We start from the raw sequence: 26,918 nt of genomic DNA, 5'->3' as shown, positions 1-26,918 counted from the left end.
TCCCCCTCTGATCACACCTTCCAGCTGGGCAGCATGTTACAAACCAGGGACACTGAACACACTTACTTGGCCGTGGAGATAGCAGAAATGCAAGAATGTAAGAATTACCCTGATGAAGAGTAGTGTAGTAGTAAAACTATAGTAGTAGATTTGGTGCAGTAGTAAGGTAGGATATAAATTCAATGTAGTAGTAGTAATAGCAGTAGTAAAGTGCAGTCACTCACCACAGCAACACTCCTAGCTATGCCTCTAGGGGAAGTTGGAAAAAACAGACAGTTGTATCCACCCGAATCAAGAAGCCAGTTCTGGCGGTTTTCCCTCCACTAGGAACAGTTGCTTGTAAAGTGTGTGGGCCTTCATCGCCAGTTCAAGACAAAGCCCCTAAAATGCTTGGCATTACAAGCATCTGGCTGCCTCATGACCAGGAACAGTCCTTTTCTCCAGCTGCTGCGAGGACTGCAGCTATGCCCCAAAGGGAGCAAGAGCCGCTGCGGCAGCACCCCGTGAACCGTGGGCGCTACTGCAAGGCTGCTGGGGCATCAGAGTACCGAGTCACTTATTCCAGGCTTTGGTTTCCAGCAGCGTGTAGCAAAATGCCTCCGGGTGGCCCCCAGCACTAACTGAGATCATTCCCCTATGTTTTGACCCCAGCACCTCACAATCAAAATTACACCACCTTTGGCCATGGCTGGCTAGTACCTCTGGGTCGGTTCCCCCTCCCTCTCAGCAGCCACATCTAAATTAGCTTCTCATGAATACATTATTAATGTATTATTTACTTACTAATTTTTAAAATCCCCTCGGCACATTGCTCTCGGGACAGTTTACAAATAGCTAGCCATTAAAGCGGCATAACGGCAACCGCAACCCTCCACTCAGTTGTGTGACTCACCGGAGGAACATCATTGAACCTCGATAAGGTTCCAGCCTGTGCATGTCCACGGCTGAGAAGCCTCGCACTCGGGTGGTTCCCCTTCCCAGCGGCGGCAGATGCTGCTCAGGAGCTCCACTGCAGCAGGAAGGAAGGAGTTCAGTGCAGAAATGTGGGTGGGCCAAAGGTTGTTTTCTTCCTTCTGTCCTTCCAGAAATGTATTTCCTGCAGCTTGATGTACTTCAATAGCTGGGCGGGTATCCAGGTGCAGTCCATGAATTCTCACTTTGTTCTCCTTTGTTTATGTCAACTTATCCTTTTCACTGTGTGTCTTTTTCCCCTGACTTAGGGAGACAAAGAGGCAGAACTGGGCCTCCCTTTTTCTCCTCTCTGTGACCGCAAATCCACCATGGTGGCGCAGTCTCAAATAGGTAACGTCTGACTATTATGATTGTCGTTTTCATATTCATGCTAATAGAAAGCAGCAGGTCATTATCAAACAGGAATGGGCAACTTTTAAAGGCTGATGGATCATTGGCTTCAGGACCATTCCATTATTCACACCTGCCGATGGAGGAAGACTGTCATAACATCTGGAAGAAATGCGGATGGGGTCTTCTCCTTTTAAAAATTGGGGACTCTGAGGAGAGTTAGAGGTTTGGGGAAATATGAGAATAAAGCTATAAAGACAAAGACAGGTTGGGCACGGTAGGAGAAGCCTGCATGATATTTGTCCCGAGAGTCTGATCTGAAAGCACATGGAGCAAACGATTTGATCAAAGCAGGTCAAGGGCTGGTTGTGGTTTCGATGCAAGACCACAAAGGAAGGGATATAAGTCACCCTTATGTCCCCTGTGAAAAGTCAGAATATGGACGTTATTGTAACAGTGCGTTAGTAGGCTTATGAAGGAAATCTCCCACAGATGCTCAGGGCTATGGAGAGGTGCGTGGAGGGTGTAGGCCTTGGGAAATGTATTCAGGACTGAGCAACACCTGTGCCACTGATGAAGGAGCCATCCTCCATGACAAGGATGGGCAGCTTGTGGCTCGTTGGATGCTTTGGTCTACAGCTCCCATGATCCCTCATCATTGCTTATGCTGAATGATGCTGGTGGGAGTTGTTGGCCAAAATACCTGGAGAGGCACAAGTTGTCCATTCTTGATCCATTGTGAAAATAGGGATGTCACATTAAAGGTTTCCCAGCTCCAGTCAGTTGCTATGTGTCTGGTGCTGGGGGAGTTCCAGCATATCTCTGGCCCCTGATGGCAGGCAGATGTTTGGCTGGCTGTGGTAAATCGGTGATAACAGAGGCACACCATTAACATGCCTAAATACGTCCTTCTCTAGAACAGCCTTCCCCAACCAGGTGCCCTCCAGATGTTTTGGTTTTCAAGTGCCATCATCTCTGACCATTGGCCTGCTGGTCATGCTACAAAACTTCCGAAAGGCCCAGGTGAAGGAAGTCTGCTATAGAGGGATCTTGTTCCTGCTAATATTTTCTCAGTTATGGACAAGGGTGATACAAATTCTCAGGTCCATGTCATCACATCCCATCTCAAAACATTAATGGCGTTTCCCATTCAGTAAGGGCTCCACTCCTCTTCCATTGCAGCTTTTCTTTTCAGCTTTATAGGAGCTCTCCATGGTGCTGAAACCCATCCTGAGAACAGGTTCACCACCATGGAGAGTTCCTAAAAAGCAGAGAAGAAAAGCCACAATGGATGAGGACCCCCCCCGCCTCTGACACAGGGGCCACCACCTCCCCGCCCATTCCAAGAATGCCCTTCTCTCTCCCTGCCCACACGCCTGCCAATAGTGCCTGATGCGTTTATTTAACATGTCAAGAAGCTGTGAAATCCGTCACTCTTCGATGTACTATCAGATTTTTGCCTGCTTAGTTCTCGGCGGGGGATCATACTTTGTACTCCGCATAATTTCTTGCCTTGGCAAGCATTTGCGAGGGTGTGCGTGTGGGGAACAGAGGAAGGCATTGTTCAGTACTGACACCTCAGAACCGTGGGCTGAATTCTCTCTCCAAGGGACAGCGCTTGTTCCACTCACTGATTCGACAGAACCCTGCTTAACGTGTTGTGAAAGAACACACTTGCCCAGATGGAATCAGAAGCAGTGATTTCGAGTAACAGCTCAGTCACAGAAAGAGGGGCCTAATAGGCTGGTCGCATGCTGCTGTTGCATGCATGGCTTCTTCCTTTAAAGGAGGGAATGGCACTGAGCTCCCTTTTGTGCCCACAAGTGGACATCCAGAGCAGTGCCGACGCTTCCTTCCAGGCAGAGGCCACATTTGCAACCTTAGCTTCATGAATTTGGATGAGTCCTCACCTTTGTAGGGAAGCCCACTTCACAAGGATCTCTGAGAGCCTGAGGCTGCGATCTTACACATCAGGGTGGTCATCTTATAGCCTTCCAGATGTTGTTGATCATTTCCCATCATTGGCTGTGCTGACCAGGACTGATGAGAGTTGTAGTCCATTAACATTTGCAGGGCTACAAGTTGCTCAGTGCTGCTATGTAGAAACACTTCAATAGGTGTAAGTGAAATCGGGGCTGGGGGGGTGTTACTTCTGAGTAAAGATGCAAACCAGTTTGGACTTCTTGGAATAAAGCTGAAAAAGGAAAGTAACAAGTAGATAAAATGAGTATTGATCATTGTTTTCTACTAATCAATATATCAGTGGCTTTCTTCTTTCCTCTAGTTATTCAGTGTGTCTTGAAGAGAGGACTAATAGAATAATGACTTGATTAACCAGTGAAATCTTTAACTATGAAAGGGGCAACTTTTCATATCCCTGATTTCAATTTGTGGGTTCATATGAAAATTAAGAAATACAATTAGTGGCGTGCAGATCTTGCTTCCCAGATTGTCAGCTGTCTTTTGTACCATCATCAGTGCATTAATCGAACTACATTTCGCTGCACAAGCATTTTGCACAAGTCTTCCCCAAAAGTTAAAAAACAGCCAGAAAGTCTGAGGAATCCACACAGCTTGGAAAAAGCCAAGCTGAAGTCACAGAAATCTGACCTCATTAGAATCCACTGTGGATTTCTCCAACATCCCTAAATACAATAAACCTTGCACCTATAGTGTATTGGATTTAGGCTGTGATACGTTCATAACTTGTATTTTAATGCACATCTGTCTTGATCGGCATGGACCCTGAGCTGGAAAGCAACAGAAACCGCCCCCCACAACCTCATGATGGATACTGGGTGGTGTAACTAGTTGTTATGCACATTTCTGTGCCATTCTGGCATTGGTGGTTAAGAGTGCTGAACTGGGGATCTGAGAGATCTGGGTTCCAGCCCCCACCAGGCCATGTAGCTCACTGGATGCCTTTGGGCCAGTCACTCACTATTGACCTGACCTACCTCACAGGGTTGTTGTTAGGATAAAATTGTATGGAGGACTATGTAAGCCACCTTGGTTTCCTCACAAAAGGAAAAAAGTGGGTTTAATGCATTGCAATGAACAATAATCATTTATCTGTACAGAGAGCTGGTGAGCATAGTTGCTAAGCCATTAAGGAACTGACTACACCTAATGTTACATATGAGTTTGGCTTTGTGTTTGCCCTTTGTAACTGTCAAAAGTTTCTGAGACGGCTGCATCCATATCTGGAGTACGGTCTATAAAAGGCACAGTGCCCTCTCCGTGCAGCAGGTTTTGATCAGCAATCCAGCCCTGCCCTCCCCTCGCACTGTGTTCGTTTGAAAAGATGAATGTGCCAAACCGCTCATCTAACATTATTATTATTATTATTATTATTATTATTATTATTATTATTATTATTATTATTATTATAGCATTTCTATGCCTAATAATAATAGGCATAGAAATTCCAGCCTAATTTGACCCAGACCTATGAATAATCCTTCATCCGATTGGGCAGACCTGTCCGTATCTATTCAGATGCCAGTTCAACCAAATTCAATAAATCTTATTCCCAGGATGATAGGATTGCAGCCTGAATCTCACCTGTACCATGAAGTAGGTAACCCTCCTTTATGGGGTTGCTGTAGGAATCACACCAAACTAGCAAGGGTGAAGGCATCACTTCCCTCCCCCCTTTTGTGTGTGTGTGGTGCCTTCTGAAATTATAAGACTGTGGGCAAGTACTGCTTTCATGGATCGTGGACATGGATTGGTGTATAGCATAAAATGCTCCAAATGAATGGATGAACAGTCATTCCTTTGAATATCATTGGAAAAATGGTGGTGATTCCCTGCTTTTCCTTTTAGCAGGGCTCCCGCAGGGCTTCTATCCATGCAGTAATTAGTCTTTCATCCATTTAGTTTGGACAATGTTAGCACGACCCGGGACAGCTGTTTCTTACTGACTGGGTGAACAAGATATTTGCTGCAATAAATGTTCTTCTGGCCATTGCTCCACAGGTTTCATTGATTTCATCGTAAAGCCAACATTTGCTCTTCTTACTGACTCCATGGAGAAAATAGTTTTTCCTCTCATAGAGGAAGCTTCAAAATCTGGAAGTCCTACCTTCATGACAGCGCCAAGGTTTGAGGCTTTTCCTCCACTACATTTGATGATTGAAACCTGAATTAAGCTAATCTCACATCGCCTCCTTGTGACAGCATTTGCAACTGCAGTCTGTGCTGGCACAGCGACAAATGTGTGTGTGGAAAGTAAATGCAAAAAGCAGACAAAGTTGCTGCCATAAACAAATCTTTGGGGCAAGTGCACTTGGAATATTGTGCTTGGTTCTGGTTGCCTTGCCTGAAAAAGGACATTATTGAGTTGGGGAAAGTTCAGAGAAGGGCAACAAAAATGATCAGGGGGGTGGAGCAGCTCCCCTGTGAAGGGCAGCTAAGACAACTGGGACTGTTCAGCTTAGAAAGAAGTCGAGTGAGGGGAGACATGGCAGAGGTGTGTAAAAGCAGGTATTTTATTTATTTATTTATTTATTAAAACATTTTTATGCCGCCCCATTCGCCGAAGCCTCAGGGCGGCTTACAACAATAAATTAAAACATCATAAATAACATTTTAAAATATATACATTAAAATAAAATACAAATATACAATATAAAATAAGCCGCCCTGGCCTGGTATGGTGTGGAAAAAGTGAAGAGTTTTCTCCCTCTCCCATAACGCGCAAACCCAGGGTCATCCCATGAAGCTGGCTGGTGGGAGGTTTCAGACGGATAAAGAGAAGTACTTTTTCACACGACGTATAGTTAAACTATGGAATACTAAATGATGTATAGTTAAACTATGGAATTTGCTGCCACAAGAAGTGGTATTGGCTGCCAGTTCGGTTAGCTTTCAAAGGGAATTGGGCAGATTCATAGAGGAGGAGGCGATCAGTGGCTACTAGCCTTGCTGGCTATGAGCTGCCTCCTTCCTGGGAGGTGGCATGGCTATGTACACCTCTAGATGAGGAGCTTGGGCAGGCAAAGGTCTTGCACCCGCACTACTTGGGCTGGTCTGTGTTGTGTGTATGGAGAGCTGAAGTACATCATTATTATTATTATTGCATTTTTATACTGCCCATAGCCAAAGCTCTCTAGGCAGTTGGCAGCAATAATCATAGAATCATACACTCAAGTCACCCATCCCACTTCTGCCCAGGCCGGACCCTGCTTAGCTTCCAAGATGAGGCAGGATCAGGCACTTCAGGCTACATGGAAGGTCAGGTCCAACATGGCTTTTCTTATGTTCTTATGTGTTTATGTTCTGTTTTGTATCTAAATTGCTGTGTTTTTTTTAAGGGTTGATTACCAGAAGCTGCTCAAAGAAACGGATGTGATGCAGTGGCATACAAAGGCCATAAATAAAAGAATGAAACAAATCACTACATTTAAGCAACTAAAACTGATTTCTTTTCCAGGAGGGCAGGAGGCTGAATTCACAGATAATTTTCTAGGGAAAATTCTGAAGAATGATTTTTCAGTACATAGTAGTTTTTAGCTTCCCATATAAGCAAAATCCTGAATTTATTTGATTGACAATCACCATACGATTTGCAGTGTATAACAATAAATAACCTAATACTACTACTCAAGGAGACAAGCGGAATTAAGAGTCAGTAAGTGCCTTAATTCTTCCAGTTTAGTTAAAGTGTACATCTGTACAACATAAGTTGCTATAGGCCTGCAGGATAACAGTTCAGGCCAATGCATGTTTACTCAAAAGTTGACCCTGCTGCAGGCCATGTGTGGACAGGATTGCAATGTTGATTTAGGCTGGAAGCATTTGCTCATTTTCCTGAGCGTGAGCCATGCTGAACTCCATGGGGCTTCTGTCTAAGTAGATATATGTCAGACTGCACTGCCAGTGCAAAAAATAAGAGTTGCTTCCTATATCCTTCCTGCCTTCTTCCATGTATGAGCTATAACTGGCTACAATGTACAATTTATGTTGCAAAGAAGTCCTATCGTCTTGATTTTATTGGGCACATAGCTGTGATTTTTGTCCCTTCCAGGTGGATCCATCCTAATCTATTTCAAATAGACTTATTTTTCCACCTCTCTCTTTCTAGTGAGAACAGCACTGGAGGAACTGCTTCTGATGTGCAGAAAAGGATCAGCATTAAGAACGCAGCCTGTGTCGGCGGCACCTGTTCGGAGAACACCTTAGCAACTGTGGACTTAAAAAGCTTCAAGGACACCTTGTTTCAGATCATCCAGGAGAACAAAGACAGGTGGAAAGATCTGGCAGAAAAAGGCATGTTCCCCTTTGTACAAGGGCTTGTATCTGCCCCCACCTTATTGTCAAGATCACCTTGATCAGCCTTTCTCAGGGCGGTACCCTCCAGATGTGTCAGACAACAGTTCCTTTCAGGGGATAATGGGAATTATAGTCCAACTCATCTGGAAGACCCCAGATTGGGAAAGGGGGAACCAAATTGAATGACAGAGCATCTGCTTTCATTTGCATCTGTTAAGCTTGGACAGCTTCATTTCATCAATGCTGAAGGTCATGTGCATGCGGAAAAGTCATTTCATCCAGTCCAGCAATCTTGCTATATGCATAGGTTTTACTGAACCAGGACTAGCTTTCTGCAAAATTATAGACAGACTGACTGTTCACCAGGTGGAAGCTATGGCTGTATTTGTGTGTTCACACCACTAGATGGGGAAAGTTCATGTTTTGGAAGCCTTGTTGAACAGGCAATGGGAATCTGAAGTTCACATTTGAACAGCAGTTTGTCTAGTAAATGAGAACTGTCGTCTACTTCCAAATAATCAAAAGAACATCAGACGAACATCAAGGAGCACCGCCAGACCAGACATTGGGTTGCATCTAATGATAGCCTTAGTTAAGTCCCATTCATTTCAGTGAGTCTACTTTAGGTAGGACTAAGTTTGCATAGCTTCCCAAGGGTTTGGTGCCCTGAGTCCTGCAGTGGCTGAACAGATGTTTCTGAGTTCCCCAAAAGCACGGCACAGTGGCAAGAGTCCTCTGCTCCTAACCCGCTGCCTTCTCCATGGCCCCCAGAAGCAACTGCCATTCAGAGGAGCACTGCCGTGTCCTGAAAGTCTGTTTAGAGCACAATTCTATGTGTGCATTAACAGAAAGAAAGAAAAAAGTGGGAATTGTAGGAGTATGTTCTGTCTAACCGTGAACAGATTAGCTATCCTGGCTAATACCCATTCATAGATCCACCTGCATGGGTTTTCCGACCATCCCATTGCATCTTGTGTTAGCAGATTCTAAACCCTGTGGAGAACTTTCATCTGTCTTTTCTAAACTTCCATGGGGGCACCCAGCCTCTCGTAGTGAGGGCAGAAGAGCAAAAAGAGCCCTGCCTGAGGCAGGCAGAAAGATCTGCACCCTCTTTCCCCCACTCCTAGTTTCCCCCTGCATTAGTAGGGGCAGCACAGGCAATGCCTTGCTCGGAGGGCCCTTGTTTGGAGCAAAGCATTCTGGGCCAGTGCTGCCATCGCCCTGCGACAGTGGGAAATCCTGCTGAACATAGTTCTAGTCCACCTTGCCTGCAGTGCCTTGCTATGAGGAAGGGTAGGGTGGTGGAAAGGCCTCCCAGCAGCTTCCCCGTGGCTCTCCAGAGGGAGGTATTGCACCTGGAAGGCTCCCTTGGCAGCAGCTGTGACCAATGGCACAGCCTGGGAAACGTTGCTGGCCAGAGTGGCAGCACCTCCGGGCAGCGGATGGGGGCACGCAATCCACCACCCCCCAGTCTGTCACCTGGCCCTATGACAGATGACAGGCTAATGCAGCCCGTTGGCCATGCATCCGGGCTTGCCTTGTTTTAGCGCTCTTTGCAGCTTTCCAGGCAGCGCTGCAAAGCGCCCCATGCGTGTGGCACTGGGGTGCATTTGGCTGGGCGAACAACAGGTCGCACAGTCCCGTCCACAGAACAGTTCATCTCATGGTGGAGAAAAAAGCAAAGCAGATCCCCTAATGTGTGTTTTCTTCCCTCTCTGTAGAAGGCGTTGTACGAAAAATGGGTGTGCTGACAAAAGAGCCGCAGAAAGACCAGAGCAAACATGCCCCAGACCCACAATTAGAGGAGGGGGCTGCAGAGGCACCAAGTGGGAAAAATCAGGGAAGCAGTGATGAGACACCCTTGTCCATAGACTTGTCCCGTCCATCCGTAGCTCTTCGAGTGCCCTCTCTCAGTTCTGTGTCCAAAGCACCCATCTCCGAGACTGCGCCAAAGCTCTCCTTGAGTGCCAAAGGAGCTGTGGACGTGCAGCAGGAAGCGCAACCCAGTGTCCCACTCAATGGTAAATACTGCGCCACAAAGCACTGAGCAGATGACGTGTTCATGGTTGGGTTCCACCACCGCGCATTTCCCATCCCGCCAGAGCCATGGCTGGTGAGCAGAAGGGAGGGCTCCTTACACACTGTGGGTTTTATTCTGAGCTCTGTGGGAGCGCTCTGCAGTGGCAAAACTATTTGGGGAACGGGATTCAGCTGCATGGTTAGCTCCTTGAAAGCTCCAAATAAAAGGTGTAATGGATAAGGAGCCCCACTGAACTAAGTCACCTGCCACTAATGTATAGAAAAGTAATGAGATCAGCTTAGGTCTGGTAGTCAAGGCAGATCCCTGGGCAAAGAATTCTTTCATTCTGAGGATATGTCTGTTGTGCCAGGCTCCAGTTGGTGGATCTTGGGTTCATAATAACAATAAAGATATAGATACAGATAAAGAACTAAGTGAAGCTATCAGGTGACTAAGTGAAACGTCTTTGTTCAAGCTTCCCATCCTGTGTGTCTGGATACAGCAAAGTCTCGTATGCTTCAGAGCTCTGATGGAGGCGCATTTTGCTACCTGCGAAGGCTCCCCATGCATTTCAGCCAAGGAAGCTGACCCTCATCAATGCAGGCAGACCAGTTCCTTCTGTTGGAAGGACGGGAGCCACCAGGCCTTCCAGAGCAAAATGGGCATCCCAGTGCACAGCCTGGGCTGAGGGTGTGTTTTTTCGGCAGGCCACGTTACATCCTCTTCCCATACTGACTTCAAAAGGCATACACACAAAGAATTGCTGAAATAAAAACCCAAGAAAAGCGCCAGTTACCAAGCATATCTGTCAACACCCAAATGCACATCTCCACCTGCATTGCAGTACTCATCCACTCAAGAAGGTGGATGCATCTTTTGATGTGCCTTGGGAGAGACATTCCCACTTGGGGCCACTGGTTTGTACAGGTGACTTGTTGCCCATGACTAGAATTGAACAGGGCTTTGGTTTTTCAAATTGTGATGAAGCACTGGGGGAGCATATGAGAGGGATGAGAGGGCTGCACCTCCAGTGCAGTTGCACCCATGTCCCCTCAGAAGTGCAGTGCCGCTGAATGGAAGGAGACTTACTCCCAGCAAATGTGGGCAGGGATTGCCCTCTAATGCTATTTCAGCAGAAGCTCTGGTGTCAGCTGTAGGTCGAGGCAGCTGAGAACTAATGTTAACCTTTTCTAAGCAAGCAGGAATGGCCGGGGTTTTTTCTGGCTGAATAATTCTCTTCCCATTAGCACAGCCCTTTCCATTCATTGCGGCACTTAATATCATCTGATCCCCACGGGCCAAGCCATTTGTGCTAAAAATAAGGAACAGGTTCCACTGCTAATTTGGCTTTGTTCTAAGGAGAGGCATCCCAATCTGAGAAGTGGCTGGAGAAAATTTCATTAACATGGAAGGTTACTGCTCTTGTATGGAGTGGGAGACAGGAATAGTTGAAAGTCCCTTGATAATCAGCTGTGATAATGAGCTTGGAATAAAGCTAATGAAGCCAAATGCAGGATGCATTCTGTTGGGGATGTAAAACCATATCTGCAGTCTATGGGGAACATGCTGTTTGTCAATGGAAAGCGGCTCTTTGTGCTGTTGCTAATATTCGAATACAAAAATTAGCTTAAGGTTGGAAACTGAGAGTGCGAATCCTGAGCATGATTTCTGGCCAGCCTTGAGCCTACTTAGATTGTCCCCTCACACGTGGGAAGAAGCCCCACTCAACTCACTGGGGCTGGCCTGGAGTGGAGGAGAATCAAGTGTGTTTAGCCGTGGAGGAACGAGGCCCATTTCTTTCTGAGGGGATTCCTCAAATGCTTTGTGTCCGTGGAGCCACCTCTCTTCCACCCTCTGTCCTCTCAGCTCTCTAAGGGAGGGTGGAGGAGAGTTGGTGCCTGGCCCGAGGTCCCTCACGGAGCTTGTCCCGAAGGCAGCCAGGGGCAGTTTCAGCCTCAGCCTCGTGCTTGCAGGCCAGCACTCTGAGCCACACTGGCTGCAGAGTGACCCACTAATAGGAAGCGTGTATGGGCGCCACCTGTCTTTAAGGGATTGTGTTTTTCCTTCCAGGAGAGGGTAAACTCAGTGAGAGCTCGGAAGAGCCCCTGGCAGAGCCGAAGGCAGTCGTTCTGCGCAACTAGATGTGCCGCATCGCCCCAGTTCCTTCTGGTTCGAGATGAGAGGTGACTTTTCTTTGTGCTTCTTCCCCAAAAGCAGTGCCCTGCAAGGGCGGGTTTTGCTTCTTCCTGAGGCCGAAATGCTTGCCTTGCTTGCAGGACACTCCAGTTCACATCTACTCTTATACCTGAGGCTCGCACCCTGGTACCTGGGAATAAGCCCCATTGAATTGAATGGGTCTCTCTCTCCGGAAAGAGGGCCTCCGTGTGCAGAGCCTTAAGGCTGCACCATCCCTGGCCGTAGCCCTGGAAGTTGTCGGCCTGGTTCTGTCAACCTGGCTCAGGACTGCATCTTTAGGAAGCACGTAGCCATTTAGAAGGATGGTGGGCATTTCTCCACTGACAGCAGTGACATTTTTCTTGACCAGCGATCTTGACGCTGCTTGGAAGTGAGGTGGAAGGGTTCCTCCCTCCCTCCCTCTCCTCAAAATGTGTCTGGATCATGGCACAACGTTGTACTCATTTGCAGTGACAGGGGAGCGTCTTGGAGAAAAGGAAGTCCCAAAACTGGAGAGCAGTTATGAAGTGCTCTGGATAAAGACCTCACCGGTCTTGGCCACGGGGACCACTGAAGCCATTGGCAGTGGTTCGGGCTGTGGCATTGACCTGTCATGCCGCTGAACTGCACTTCCAATCACCCCCAGCCAGCCTGGCTAATAGAAAGGAATTATGGGCATTGTAATTCAGCAACTTCTGGGTCCCCATCCCAGCTTCACAGAAGGGGGTAAAAGAATTAGGGATTTTGAATGGAAACAGTATCTAGATGAAGATAAAGCGCAAGCCAGCTTAATAGATATAATAGGCTAAATGTGAGCTTTGTATGGCGGGGCAGAGGTAAGCTTTGATGTATAGCCAAAACTGCAGGCAGCTGCATTGATCCATAGTCCCAGCAGCGCAGGGCTTTCCAAGAGTGAATGGCTCTTGGTTGCCCATTCAAGGCCAAGCCGCACCAAAGTCTTTCATGTTGCACCAGGGAAACTTCTCAGCAGCATTTTGTTGAGGGAAAGAACTAAGAACAGAAGGGACATGGAAGCCCGAGGTGAGTGTCCCCACTATTCAAAACCTTGCGGAGCATTGACCCAGCAGGCCCCGGCTCCTCTGCCCCACATCCATTAGGGTCACACGTACAGGGAGAGGCTACAGGGCCGGGCAGGCATCCTTCCTCAGGTCCTGTGGCTCTTCCCAGCACTTGAGGAATTGAAAGGCAACATCTGCAGCAGGAGCCTGTTCTCCCTTGCAGGAACCTTGCGTGATTTACAGCTTTGCTCCGCCAAGGCTCTAACCATGCCAGGAACAACCGCCAGAATTACGTCTCTCATGGGGAAACATGTGGCCGGGGGCAGCCCTAGATGCATGTCCGTCCCAGGCCATGTTGAGGGCGGGTTCCTCCCTCTGAGCTCAGTGTGAGTGGTCATTTTTGTTCTTCCATATTTCTTCCAAGTTTGGGGCTCTCTGCCAGCATGCTGATACCGCCCCCCTCCACATGCAGGGCAGTGCCGCTGGGGTTGCAGCGCTCAAAGCATGCGTCTGCCCTGCATATATGTGTGTGTGTGGGGGGGTGCATTTTTGTATTGGGAATTTCACCAAAACAAGAATAAAGAAGTGCACGCATGAAAGGAAAAACAAGGGAAGCCCCTCCGAAATGAACAGATGCTGTTGTGCAAATATCTATATAAAGCACAGATCCAAACGTATATACAAAGCCACTGCCACCGCCTGAAGTTTCGTTGGCTGCTGGAGCAGGGGATGCAATCAGTTTCCAAGGCTTTCAGGAGCTCGGTTTGTAGGGAAAAGGAGAAGAAGGTGGGTATTTCTCCATTTCTTTTGCCTGCTGCTGCTTGCCCCAAATGATCTGAGACAGGAAAGCTTCCCACCCTCCACCACCACCTCCCAGAGGTCACCTCTTTTCTAGGAGGAAAGGGGAGCAGAGGGCAAATTTAGAAAAGCAGCCCTGGCTCAACCCCTCTTGAAGCAGTGAAGGTCCTCAGCGTTAGGTAAAAAGGTGAAGAGTTAACGAAGAGGAGGATCTTGTGCTGGCAAAAGGACTGGGCTTATCCATTTCTGCTCATCTTCCGCAGTCGAACTTGGTGGGTCTTGGTAAGATGAGGGGTCCGCTCACATGACATGAGGGTGGAGGATAAGCCAGCATGACTTGCAAACCTCCTCGGCGCAGGCTGGCCCGATTTCCCTTCTCACACTTGACTGGTGCAGTTTGTCATGGCATGCAAACATTTGGGGTCATTTCAGGGTATTTTATAAACTATGGCAAATGCACCCTCTGGGTAGATTTAGGCATCATGGGAACACCTGCCTGGTGAGGGTGAGAATTCTAATCAGGTAACCCATGAATGAGGGAAAGGAAAGCATCAGCAATCATTTCTCCTGGGCCAGATGCAAAAGTAATTTTGACACCAGAAAACTTGCTGTATTATCATTCATCCCTGAACCTCTCACAAAGTTTGCAAAGTTTACATTGACCCTTCCGCTTGTTGCCAATCAAAAAACCAAGCGATCACTGAGCCGGTTTTCCTGGCCTTACTAGGGTAGCCTTTCATGTAATGTTCATGTTTCAAAAAATCCATCCATAAATACCAAGAGATGCTACTAGGAAGACAGCAGGCCCTGCTCCCCTTTAAGCACAGCACATTCAGCGATGCTCCAAATGCTCACTTGCACTGCTCTCCAGTTTCATGCAGCGGCATCTCCCAGTCACTGCTCGACTTTCCTTTGCTTGCAGGATGAAACCAAACAGCACGAAAGCATCTTCCTTTTCCACGAGGCGGCTCCCTTCTCCGTCAAATCATCCTCAGACCATCCTGTCTATATGTGCAGCGGGTGGATACAAATGTTGGCATTAAGTACCACAAAGCCCTGAGCTGGTAACTCAAGGCACATGAAGCAGCACTTGACCTTCGGAGTTGTGTTACCTCTTATTCCGTTTTGTCCTCCCTAGCTGAAGTGGAGCGCATTTTCTGCCGCCACCCCCCCCCCGCCTTCGCCGCCCTCCATTATAGACAACAAATCCAATCACTACCATACGCGCTGCCTGTCAGAGACCTCTTGGAGGCCTGATCTCCCTTGTGGGGCAGGAGAAGTACCTGCAGCCTCTTGCAGCCTTCTGTTTTGCAGCCCAGATGCACAGTGGCAGGGAGCCACAGCTGTCCACACCGCGGCAGTTTGAACAAGCGGATGTTTGTGGAGGAGCCCCACTGACAAAAGCCGAGCCCGGGAGTTGCAGAACGCCTCTGGAACGGGTCGTGAAGGCATTGCTGACATCGCGCCCTTTTGTAGTGGAAGTCTCACCCTGTTACTGAATCTGCCAATCCTTCTGAAGGAAGAACCACCACCATTTGTTTCAAGCCAGTGAAATGATAGCAGGTCCGGCTGTACAGCAAGATCCAAACGCTTCCCTTCCGTTGGGCTCTAGGAAGAAGCTGTAGCCTTTTGGCTAAGCATGTGCTTTGCATGCAGAAGAGCTCAGATTTAATCCTTGGCGGTTAATCAAGACCTTCGGTGGTGGGGGCTGCGCAAGGTCTCCACCTGTCCTGGGGGTGTTCCCACTCAGAGGGGCTCGCAGCACTGCCCGGGCTTCCCTACCTGAGTTGTTGATGGTGCACTTGCATTCCCTCACTCACAGAAGTCTACAGGTCCTTTTTCGCACCCCAAGGCCTCTCCATTGTGTTTTCTAGCCATTTTTGCAGCTTCCCCCCTCCCCCTTTGAAGTGAGGGAAGTTAGTGGTTTTCCTGGATGCCTGATGCATTTGCTGCAGAAGCCTAGCGTGACTTTGCAGTTCCACTCTGTGCCGCAGTGCCACCTTGTGTTGTACAATGAATGCAACTTACAGAAAGGCAGGGCAGAAAACCTCACGGGTGGGGGGAAGCTTCCTGGGAAAGAGGCTCTTGTCCTCCCACAGCCTTGGTGAAGCACCGGTTCAACACCCCACACAGAGTTGGAAGGCATTGTGCAGTGGTTCCTTCTTCTGCTGCTCTTCTTTGATAAGAAAAGAGCAGTGGAGGGAGAGCATGGGAGACTTACGGGCAGAAGAGGATGAAGCTGGGACCTTCTTAAAATCCCAGGACTGAGGAAGGGCGAGGATGCAGTGAAGCCTCCCCTGGAAGGCATCCTTGGAGAGATGCTGCCATCGGAATGAACAGTCCAGTCCAGCTAAACAGACCACTGGGTTGGCTCTGCATGACTGCTTCTTCTCGTTCTTCATGCTCCTGGGCATGCCATGGCAGTGTCTCACATCTTCTAGATGAAAGGCCTGCTGATTATTTGGGTGCATGGCCTTAACTTGCTCAGAAGCTTAGGCTGCAGGGACTGTGGAGGAAGCGGTTCACTGCGGGTTTATCCTTGTGCTGTGGGTGGTACTGAGGCTGCCGTGGTGTCAAAGGCAGTTCTGCACTGCTACCGTGTTTCCTCCTGCTCGGCTTCCCTGTTTGTGAGCAGGGTTTATTCCACACTATCAGGGATGGCATAAGAGAATACCAAGAACTCGTAACTCACATCTGTTGCCGTGAAAGCCATATATGAGCTGCGCTTATTTAATCTGAGTTATTTAAGACAATTGTTTGATGGGTGTATTTTAAGAATATTTTCTGTGAATAAGGGCCGAAGCTTGTATTTAGCATGGGCTTTCTGTACCGTGCAGTAAACTAATGACATTTTAAAGAATAAACTGTATGATACACTGCATAATGCAACATAGTTTTGCTAAGTCTCTCTCTCTCTCTCTCTCTCTCTCTCTCTCTCTCTCTCTCTCTCTCTCTCTCTCTCTCTCTCTCTCTCTCTGGATGTGTATACCTATGTGCACACATACTGCTACTTCCAGGTAGCACCAAGAATGGGGATTGCTCACCACATCTTCATGCTCTTACAGAATTGCTTTCCCACCCCAAGCCGTCACAGAGTCTGGCTTGCTTCTGAAAGGCATGTGAGAGATTCATTGCCATGTCCATATATTTTGGGCCTCGCCCAAGGTATTTCTCAGGAAAACACCCCAGACTGCCCTGGTCTGGAGCCCTCTGTACAAACCGATGTATCCATGTATCGACTCCCTCCCGAAATGAAAGGAAAAGGCTTGACGGCCAGGAGCTCTCCGCACATGCAAAGAATCCCATGTGCCTGTGCAGCAAGTCCCTAACCAAGAGCACTGACTCTGGGGCAGCTTTGTTTCAGGGGGTTTAAGAGATGGGACTGAACCCTGGTGCCTGCTTTCTGCAATGCTACAGCTTTCTGGCTTTCCAAGAGAATCAGTATATGGAGGATATACAGAGTTGGGCCAAGATCTGAAGAGATCCAGGACAGGATATTGTCGCTGGAAATTGGGAAGCAGGATTTGCTGATACGTTTGTCTTTGTATGAGGCCTACACATACTGGAACCTGCTGCTTGGAAATGATGCAGAGTGGCTTTCCCGGACGGACTACAGCATCCGGAGCACCTGCCCACATCAACGGACAACTGCGTAATTCCAGGCTCTGGCCTTCACTGGCTTGCAGGGCCCCGTTCAGTTGCTGTGTTTTGCTTCGCTTCCTTCAAAATCCGCCCAGCCAGACTTGCTCTAATTGTGGATCCTGCACACGTGCACAGCCTTTTGGCCTTGAGGGTCACATCCAGGGGACACTAGGGGCACTCTGTGGGTGCACACGCACTCATGCATGCACACACACACAACCACACACTTTCCCACCAAGCATACAAATCACAGCTTAATTCTTTGCACGCCTATTTATGCATAAGCCCCAGTGCAACACGTTTCACGTATACAAAGTGCCATATTTGGCTTTATTTCCTGTTAAGGAAGGAAGATCCTATTCTCATTTCCGAGCAGGGCTAGGAGAGAGGAGTGGTTTAAATCATGTTATGTTTGAATCTTTTAAAATTGCTTTATAATTCAAAATAAGTTTTTAATTCCCTGCTCTTAAAAACCCTTTACACTTGAAAGGGCAGGGCATTTAAAGTTTAAATGCCTCTAAATTGCTCTTCTTTCCAATCATAGGGTGTTTTACTGCTTAGCCATGAAGAAGCCGCTCCCTCTGGTGATCCTTGTCTCTTTTGCTACTCTTGCTGATCGTGGCAGTCTGAGCAGCGGGGCTGTGGGAAGAAGTGGCCCAGCTGAAGCCCCCCTCGCCCCTGTTCCACTGAGCAGGGCCTCCGACTGTAGCCCCACCACCGTGCTCTGCCGGCACCACTGAAATTGGGATCAGTCGAGTGTGATTCTGCCCCCACTTCACACTGTCCCTACTTAGCATGTGCTGAGAAAGGGAAAGGGACCTAGTCATGTTTTTAGTTTCCCAGAGACAGCAGTAGATAAACAAGTTACTCATCTGTAATCGCTGCTCATTTACACAGTAGGAATGGGTGCTGAGGAAGTTTAGCTCAAGTCCAGCTCTTCTGGCAGAGGAAATGTATTAATCCTGCTCTGTCTGGCATGACGTGCTTTTGAGAGTTTGCTTCACACTGCACATTGCCTTAGTCTGAAACCATGCTTAGGTCTGCTGATCCAACCCAGGTTGAGAATACTGGAAGGTTTGTTTGAAAACATGCAAAACGGGAGTGGCAAATTCTCCACAAAGCCCCCAAACAAACCCAGCTGCAGCCCACATGGAAGGGTACTCTTCCCATAATTCTTTGGGGAAAGCAATGTCAACTGAGGCCGGAGACAAACAGTATCACAATGCTCAGGGCCTCACGGGATTGTGTCATTAAGTGTTCCACAAGGGCCTCATGGAAAGCAAAGTCTATATTAATACAAGGAACTGTGGAAAAGGTAGAATTTCAACATTTATTTTGTATTTTTATCTTGAGATATCTGGTGTACTCTGTAACATAATCATGGAGTATAATGCTGGCATTTTAAAATTATAATTTTCAGTGTTGCAACCATGATGGGATGTAGGGGGAATGGTATTTTTCTGCCATACTTGCCTGTAATGGCTAAAATATTACATTGAAAGGCAATGTTTGTAAAATATTGACATTCTTTGGCTTGTAATTAAAACAATTGGGTCACTGCATTCAACCGTGTTTGGCAAAATTGATGTGCTATATAGAAAATGCCATTGGGCTTTATGGGTTCTAATGCAGTGATTTCACCTATGTCCCCCTCTTCTTCCTTTCTCTCCTTTTATGGAAAAGATACACCTTTGTGCAGCTTTCAGAGCTCTTCCTCCTTCATGCAATGTGTCACCATGAAGATACAAAATTGAGGGTGTTATTCCCTGATCTTCACTTTGAGATCAGCTGAAACAGTTATAACATCTAATATCATCTAGAGGCAGGGATTGTTCTTAAAGATGGCCCCAAGCCATTTCCCTTTAGACCAGCACACTTTTCTTTTGCCACGCTGCCATTTCTGCTCAAGCAGGGATCTCGAGGCGCTACTAAACCAGGCGCAACCTGTGAGTGGAGATGGTGGTGGGGCGTGTGCACTCACCCCGCGCAATGACAGCTCTGTTGTCCTATTTCCCACTCTCCAAAGCAGGGGTGGGCAATTAATTTTCCTATGGGGCCACATGAGAATCTTTGACAGTTGTTAAGGGCCGGACCAATACACTTAGAGCTCTGCTCAATATATCTCTCTATAAAAACAATAAATGAAACATTACAATGATACAATGAAAATGTGGAGCATAGAACAACACTATTTAATGAATATTCACAGAAACATTAACATTACATGAAAAGCAATAAATTCAATTCAATTTAGCAGATCCTTCAAAATAAAAGCAGAGCAGTTGTATTGCTTGCATCTATATTACGATGATATATATTTGCATTGACTTTTAATTTGCCAGTGACCTCATGTGGGCCAGTCAGGGTCAGCCATCGGGCCGGATGTGGCCCGCGGGCCGTACAATGCCCAGGTCTGCTCCAAAGGGTGCACGTGAGTGGTAGCACAGTCTGTCTCCAATTCTGTTTCTGCCTCCTGCATCAATAACATGGCAAATTCCTACTACACACACCCAAGATGATAAGGAACTGTATGATTGCTTTGCATAAACCTTCCTCCCTCCCTCCCTCCCTCCCTCCCTTTCACGGAAGAGAAGGCTTTCAACGACTGCTAGTTCTGAAGGAATTCTGCTTCCTCCAGGATCAGTGCTTATGTCCTTGCTGGGGAACACGGTCGGGAAGGTGTTGCTGCACCCATATTCCCCTTGCGGATCCCTTGCAGGCAGTTCTTTAGCCACCGTGTGAGCAGATTGCTGCACCAGGTGGACCTGGGTCCACACCTTAACTTCAAAAGATGCTCCAAGAGATGCCACCGCATTGATGACCCTTCCCCACACAAACTATCTGGCTACTCTTCAATTATTCTCAGGTTCATTTTGCCAATGAAACATTAGCATGAGGATAAAAAGACGCAAGCATGGTAACTCTTCTGTTCACTTGCCAGAGTCCATGATGCAAATAGCACTTGCTCAGAATTTATAGCAACGATTTCATTTAAGGCCACCATTATAAAGGGAGCCGCAAACATGAGTCTGGGGATCTCACCTGTCACTAACTTGTCGCAAGGACCGTGCAGGAGAAAGGCCTGTATCTGAATCCTACGGGAGCAGAGGGTGTTGCTTTCGGTGGTATGCATGCCTGCAGCACAGTGCTGAGTTCTGCACAAAGAGACCGTTCCAGAGAGTCCTGTAGAAGACCAGTAATGCCTTCTAAAGCTCCATATTTCTGCACAGACTCACACAGAGGCATTCTCAAAGGCTGCCCCTGACCTCTGGAATTCTCTTCTTAAAAGGCAAGTGGGGGGACCAGAGGGCTGGGGCCAACATTGCAAAAACGTTCCACCCGATTTTAGAGTAAAGCTTAGGAGATGTAGTCCAACTTTTCGAATTTGGGCCGCACACTAGCCGAGACCCCACCAAAGGATTGGTGGTCATGGGAAAAGCAGGGAGACCGGGGCTAGATCCATCTGAGGAGCCCCGGAGGGTCAAAGAGGGACCTCAAGTGGGCAGGCTTTGGTCCCAGGACCTGGGTTCTGCAGTCCTGCTTAATGTACAGGCATCACATCCAAGACTGGAGTGCATGGATGAAATTGGGCAGAATGGCCTTTCAACTCGCGGGCCTTTTTGTAAAATGCCTGGAACCATCGAGCTTCTACAGCTGAAAAGAAGGAGCTTCAAGTTGGTCATTCGGTTCGGTCCAGAGGTGCCTTGTGTTTTATTGCAGGAGTTTGTTCAGACAGACAACACGAGTGGAAGCTGGCTTGGTTTTGACTGCAGCCAGATGACATCGGCTTTAATCCTTAGTAGTGCAACTTAATGAGATTATGCAGAGGGCTGCCGCTTTCATCGCTGTTCCATGTTTTACTTAAACGTCGTCTGTTTGGGCTCTCGCTAGAAGCTAATGACATTCTCAGTGTCATTTCTTACTTTGATGAGTCCTTTAAAATGTAAAAGACATTGTTCGTCGCTGACATCTCTAAGCTGCAGGAAGAGTTTTCTCTCCCAGGGATGCTGTTCGTTCTGTTCACTGCCTTGACAGAACACCCTCCGCACTCTGCAGAAGAGCACTTCGCCTTCGCCAAATAATGAACAGCAATTTGCAATATCGGCTCGGTTGTGCACCACGTGAAGGCATATAACATTGCCCATAGGCCCAGTTACTTTTTTTAAAATCCCCCCCAATAATTAATTGCCTCATAAAAAGAGTGCTGATTTCAGAGAATAACTTATCATTATAACATAATGAAAATCTGTCAATAATGGTGGAAGTTTTACCATGAATGTGATTTGTTACATGTGTCCTGTAGCAATTGGTGTGATAAGAGAGGGGGGGGAATTGTTCCTAATCTGAGGAAAGTCAGATATAAATGTGGCAAATAAATAAGTGTTTGGGCACAGACCGGGCCTGTTCAAGATGCCAGTCCTGTGTAAGGAGTATCCCCATGAATAAACTGCCTTCCCCAACCTGGTGCACTTCAAAAATTGTTGATTTCAACTTCCACCAGTCTCAGCTGGACCGGCCTGTGGCAAGGAATGCTGAGTCAGCAATTTGGTGGGCACCAAGTTGTGGATGGACACGATGAAGCCACTGGGATGTGTCCCACACTGTGTAGCGACAGGATGTGTCACTACTGCAACGAGTGCTAGGGGCTCCTGGACCCCCAGAAGTCGGTGAAAAAACTCATTCCCAGAATGGAGCTGGGGCGGGGGTCCTCAAGCAGCTTCACGTACTTGTCTCAGTTCAGAAATGAGCATCACCCTCATTTATGGGGCTGTCTGAGGATCCACCAACTTCTGCTGTGCTAGCAGGGAGTCCCACCAATTCAGGGGAGGCTCAGCGGCAGCAAAAAGTGATACCCCGCTTTTCTGCCCTCTCTCCCTGTGGGATCTGGCTGTTTTTCTTCCATCCCATAATTTGAAGCATCACCATTATTGGCGCCGCATTTCTCTTCTAGCTGCTGAAGAGCAGAGAAATACCTCGATAACATCCAGAAAGGCACGGCATTGCAGCGAGATTAAAGAGCAGAAAGCTCTTGAGGAAACATATTGGAGAACTATATGACCCTAAAATGGCTCATAAACGGCTCTTCCTTTTTATGGATGCTCACCAGGAAAATGTCATCTCGATAGAGAGCTTAGCGGTCCATTGATAAGTGTAGCAGCAATGCGCTATAGATTTTCGCAGAAGCATTAAGGGCCCAAAGGCTTAGCTAACCTGAAATTTATGCTTTGGAACCACCTGGGTGCAGCCGCGGTGGCAGCCGCAAAGGGCCTCTGCTGGATGGTGCTGCTCAGCAAAGCTGAATCCATGGAAGCTTTGCTGTGGGTCAAGCCCCATTTCGTTAGGGGAGGATGTTGCACGAGCAGTACGTAGTCGATGGCGCCTGACGCCAGCCCAAGCAAAGCCTCCTCCGCGTGTGTGAATGAAGCACATTTTCTCATAGTGCCCCATAAAGCATTGGCATAAACCTTACGCCAAAGAGGGCATGCAATAATTCATGCATTTAAGCGGCTCCTACCTAATAAATGTTAAAATGCTGTAACCAAAGGCAGCGACATTTCAGGATGTGCCTAAAATGGGTGTTTGCAGGAGGAAGGAGTGACTGTTCCCAACAGGAAACCCATTTGGTTCACACGCAACGGGCACTTGTTGAACTCCAGCAACTCCACACACACACTGACTGCGTTTTGACAATTTATTTTATTTATTTTTATGTATTTAAAACTTTCATATGCCGTCACCACATGCCTCAGCATCTCGGGACGGCTCACAACGTAGAATTAAAACAATAAAACAGTAAAGCCCTAACCCTGAGAACAGATTGACTGTAGGCTGTTATTAAGCCATGGGAAGTTGCTGAAACATGGGTGATCATGCTGACTAGACCAGCGGTGCTTGCAATCCATGGTTGGTTAACCAGGAACAAGAGCCCATGGTTTGTATTTGGTTGTGAACTGTGGGCTGTTCAACCTGGTTTGTTACTTCGGCTGGGTTCGGAAATCATGACTCAGCAACAATCCACACTCGGTCCTTGATTGTTGGTTATGGCATGGTCTCTGAGAGCAGTCGTGTGTGTGTGTGTGTGTGTGTGTGTGTGTGTGTGTGTGTGTAGTAAGTATACCTGTAATTCATTCATTCCAACTGATAAAAACGTAGCATCTTGCCTTTCTATCTTAATCTTGCATTGGACCTCTGGTTTGTCCTATTCCTCTGTTCGCTTTCTTCATGCTCATCAGTCTTTCCACAAATGGCGCCTGAGCTAGCAAGCTGATCTTCATGTAGGAAAGCTTGCTGCCATCCTTAGATTGCCCTTGGTACTCAGGGAATTCGCTGAACATAAGAACTGCAATGCCAAATAAGCACGGGGCTGGATCTCAATTTAATTGTACTTCCTGGATCCATTGAAATGAATGGAAAATAAATGAGCCACGACTGTCTGAAGAACTTTTGAAAGTAATAGAACTGCTCTAAGTATGACATAATCTGAATCTAACTCTTGATGTTTCCAGAAATTAGAAGTTTAGTAAAAGAGTGATACAACTCCCACTCTACCATTCAAACATTGTTTATATTTATCATTATTGACCCCTGTATACGTTTTTAATAGTTATTCTGCCCAGTGATTCACAAAGCAATTAAAAGGCCCATATAATGTCAAAACCCTTGATAAATGCAATAAACAAATGACATATTCAAAGGATGGAATCAGGGTCCCATTAGAACTGGAAAAGAAATATGAGAACAGCATATGGCAGTATAATTAGCATGATTAGAGAGACACGGGAGAGCAGAGTTTATGCCTTGGGGAACGTCTAGTAGGAAACTTATACTGCTAGTTCACTGCTGAGAAAATGACAAAATTTCACTCATTTTTTTAAAGGGGGCAGAAAAAGAAGGACAAAGAGCATAATTCTGCCCAAGTTAAAAACATTACCGTCCAATGATTTCCATAGGAAAGGCTTAAATGAGTGCTTAACTTTCTCCAGAAATCAGGGAAAAACTCTTTTCTCAGTCTCTACCATGGCCTTCATGCCCGAACCAAACAGTTGTTTGGAAAGGCTCTGCCTATATGGGATTCATGCTAAAGAATGACTAAGTCCAGCTGGCTGCTACTGAGGGAGAGGGGAGGCAGCAGCACCCTCTTCCCATCAGTGTGCTGGGACTGACTCGGTGCTGCAATGAGGACTGGGCTTTGAGGCCAGGGCCCAGCTCCCTGTGCAGCTGGTCCCCCTCAGATGACCACCAGAAATTGGCAGGTGCAGAAGCAAGCCCCATTTTATTCCAGTAGCTATGGTTTTCCCAGTTGCAATGTATGGCTGTGAAAGCTGGACCATAAGGAAGGCTGAGCACCGAAGAATTGAGGCCTTCGAATTGTGGTGCTGGAGGAGAATCCTGCGAGTCCCTTCGACTGCAAGGTGATCAAACCGGTCAGTCCTAGAGGAGATCAACCCTGACTGCTCTTTAGAAGGCCAGATCCTGAAGATGAAACTCAAATACTTGGCCACCTGATGAGAAGGAAGGACTCCCTGGAGAAGAGCCTGATGCTGGGAACAATAGATGGCAAAAGAAGGGGTAGGCAGAAATTGAGGCGGCCAGATGGAGTCACTGAAGCAGTCGGCGTGAAACTAAGTGGACTCCGGGGGATGGTGGAGGACAGGGAGGCCTGGAGGAATGTTGTTCATGGGGTCGCAATGGGTCGGACACGACTTTGCGACTAAACAAAAAAGTCTGGTGGTTTAAGCAAGTTTGAATGCAAACTACATTTGCATGTGCCAAGTAAAGCACATTGGGGAAAGAAATGCCAACTTCAAGCAAGAGGCTGTTGGGATCTGAGCGAGCAACAACTGTCCAAGAAAAGGATCTTGGGGTGAGGGCAGGCTGCTCAATGAAAGTGCGGGGTCAGGGCGCACTGCTGTGAGAAAGGCAGTCTCTGTGTTGGGCATAATTAGGAAAGGAATTGAAAACAAAGCTACCAAGATAAGACCCTACTGCCCTAAAGCAAATCATATGACAACCTTTTCCTCTTTCTGTGCTTTTCCTGAATTTTTCATAAATCTTTTACCCTGTTTCCACCATAACCCAGATTGTGGACTTTGGGGATGAAATGGGGGATTCTGGCCATGCCTCACTGTGGCAACCCCTGGGGGGACATGCTGTGCTGAATGCAGCCTGCAACCCAGCTATGTTCCCAAAGGACGCAGGTGGGCTGCAAAGGACCTCGGGGATTCTTACTCAGCTCTTCCCAAGGGACGGCGAGTGCTTGTGGGCTGGAGGGCTGTGGTTTGTTTTCCTCCCAGGGACCATTGGGCCCTGCTGAGCCAGTCTGTGTGCCCTCAGGTGGGATTCCCCACAGGTGCCAGGTCACCACAAACTGATGTGCAGACAACTGCAGATGAACAGATAGCTAAGTGGTTGGAAAGTTGGACTGGGACTCAGCAGATCCAGGTTCTAGTCCCGGCTTGGCCATGCAGCTCACTGGGTGGTTTTCAACCAGTTACTGCCTCTCCGGCTGACCTACCTCACAAGGCTGTTGTGGGGATACAATGGAGAAAGTGGGGCTGTGTCAGTTGGCCTGGGTTCCTTGCAAGAGAGAAAAGGCTGGATATAAATGCAGGGCAGAAGAAGAGGAGAGGGAGGCGTTTTCTCCGCAGATGTCATGACAAAAATGCAGTCCCACTTGGCTGCACGTCGGCAGCTGGTCCAAGCATCCTTGTGGTGTGACAAAAGGAATCTGAGCTGGTTTCTTTTCCCTTTTCTTCCTGACCTCTTCCCCCTTTTTTCTTGGGACGCCTAGTTGTAAGCATTGTGGCAGGGGACTGTCTGTTCCCCGTTCTCAGAATTTTTGCGTACTCCAGCACTCTTCTGCACTCTGGACATGAGAATGCTTCTGATCGGCTGAGGCGCTCCTTCCCCGTGACTGTTCTTAAACAGAGGGCAGAAACCAAGGCTGCACGAAGGGTGGGCAAGTGTCAGTGCTGAATGGCAGGGTGTTCGATTCTGTGCACGTGTCTTTCGGTGCCGACTGCCGCTCTCACTTGCATGGCAGGTAAGGAGTGGCAAAGCATCACCCTGGCTTTGGGTTTGTGCACGCCAGGCATCCTCAGGTCCCAGCACAGAGCACCAGGTTGCTCTCTTCTCCTTGCCAAAAGTGGGGGGGTGATCTGGTCCAGGATGCTCACGGCAACTATCACAGTCAAGGAAGAGACTGAGACCTGGTTCACACAATATGACAAGCCAGAGTACTGAATCATGAATTGTTTGTTAACCCAAGGTTTATTAACTATGAACAACCTGGAGTTTGCCACCCAACAACAGATGATGGGTTCCCTTCCCACATTTAAAAAAATGTGGTCTATTCAATACCACTGGATCCACACAACACAACAACCCAAAATTCAGTAACAATCCATGATTCAAGAACAACCCACACTTAACCTGTACTCTGACTTTGCATGTGGTGGGAACCCAGCCTTTGAGAGAAGTGGAGACAAAATAGTGGTCCACTGAAGGTCTTTTGTAACAACTTCTTCCTTCTATGGAAAGAAGGGAACAAAACAAAGGGAGAAGCAACAGCCACCAACAAGGCTGTTGAAGTCTACTTAGGTAGGATGCTTTAGATCCTGGATAGTGATACTTTGGGAATACAACATAACCCATCCATTGGCCATCATCTGGAAAAGCCGCTTGTC

General features: G+C 47.5%; 1 protein-coding gene across 1 annotated transcript in view; it reads left to right on the top strand.

The window, feature by feature from the left end:
* Positions 1 to 16,430, top strand: part of PDE1A (phosphodiesterase 1A) — a 105,815-nt gene extending 89,385 nt beyond the window's left edge. Inside the window, exons 11-16 of the mRNA XM_044427068.1 lie at positions 1,221 to 1,302; positions 5,284 to 5,407; positions 7,391 to 7,575; positions 9,300 to 9,599; positions 11,669 to 11,781; positions 14,513 to 16,430. Coding sequence (XP_044283003.1) covers positions 1,221 to 1,302; positions 5,284 to 5,407; positions 7,391 to 7,575; positions 9,300 to 9,599; positions 11,669 to 11,739 — 762 coding nt within the window. The 3' untranslated portion in view covers positions 11,740 to 11,781; positions 14,513 to 16,430. The remainder of the gene's footprint in view (positions 1 to 1,220; positions 1,303 to 5,283; positions 5,408 to 7,390; positions 7,576 to 9,299; positions 9,600 to 11,668; positions 11,782 to 14,512) is intronic.
* Positions 16,431 to 26,918: the final 10,488 nt, after the last annotated feature.

This window comes from Varanus komodoensis, unplaced genomic scaffold, assembly GCF_004798865.1.
Source record: "Varanus komodoensis strain SLA01 unplaced genomic scaffold, ASM479886v1 scaffold18_1, whole genome shotgun sequence".
Lineage (NCBI taxonomy): Eukaryota > Metazoa > Chordata > Lepidosauria > Squamata > Varanidae > Varanus > Varanus komodoensis.
Note: the sequence above shows the minus strand (reverse complement) of the source record. Positions and strands in the feature narration are given on the sequence as shown.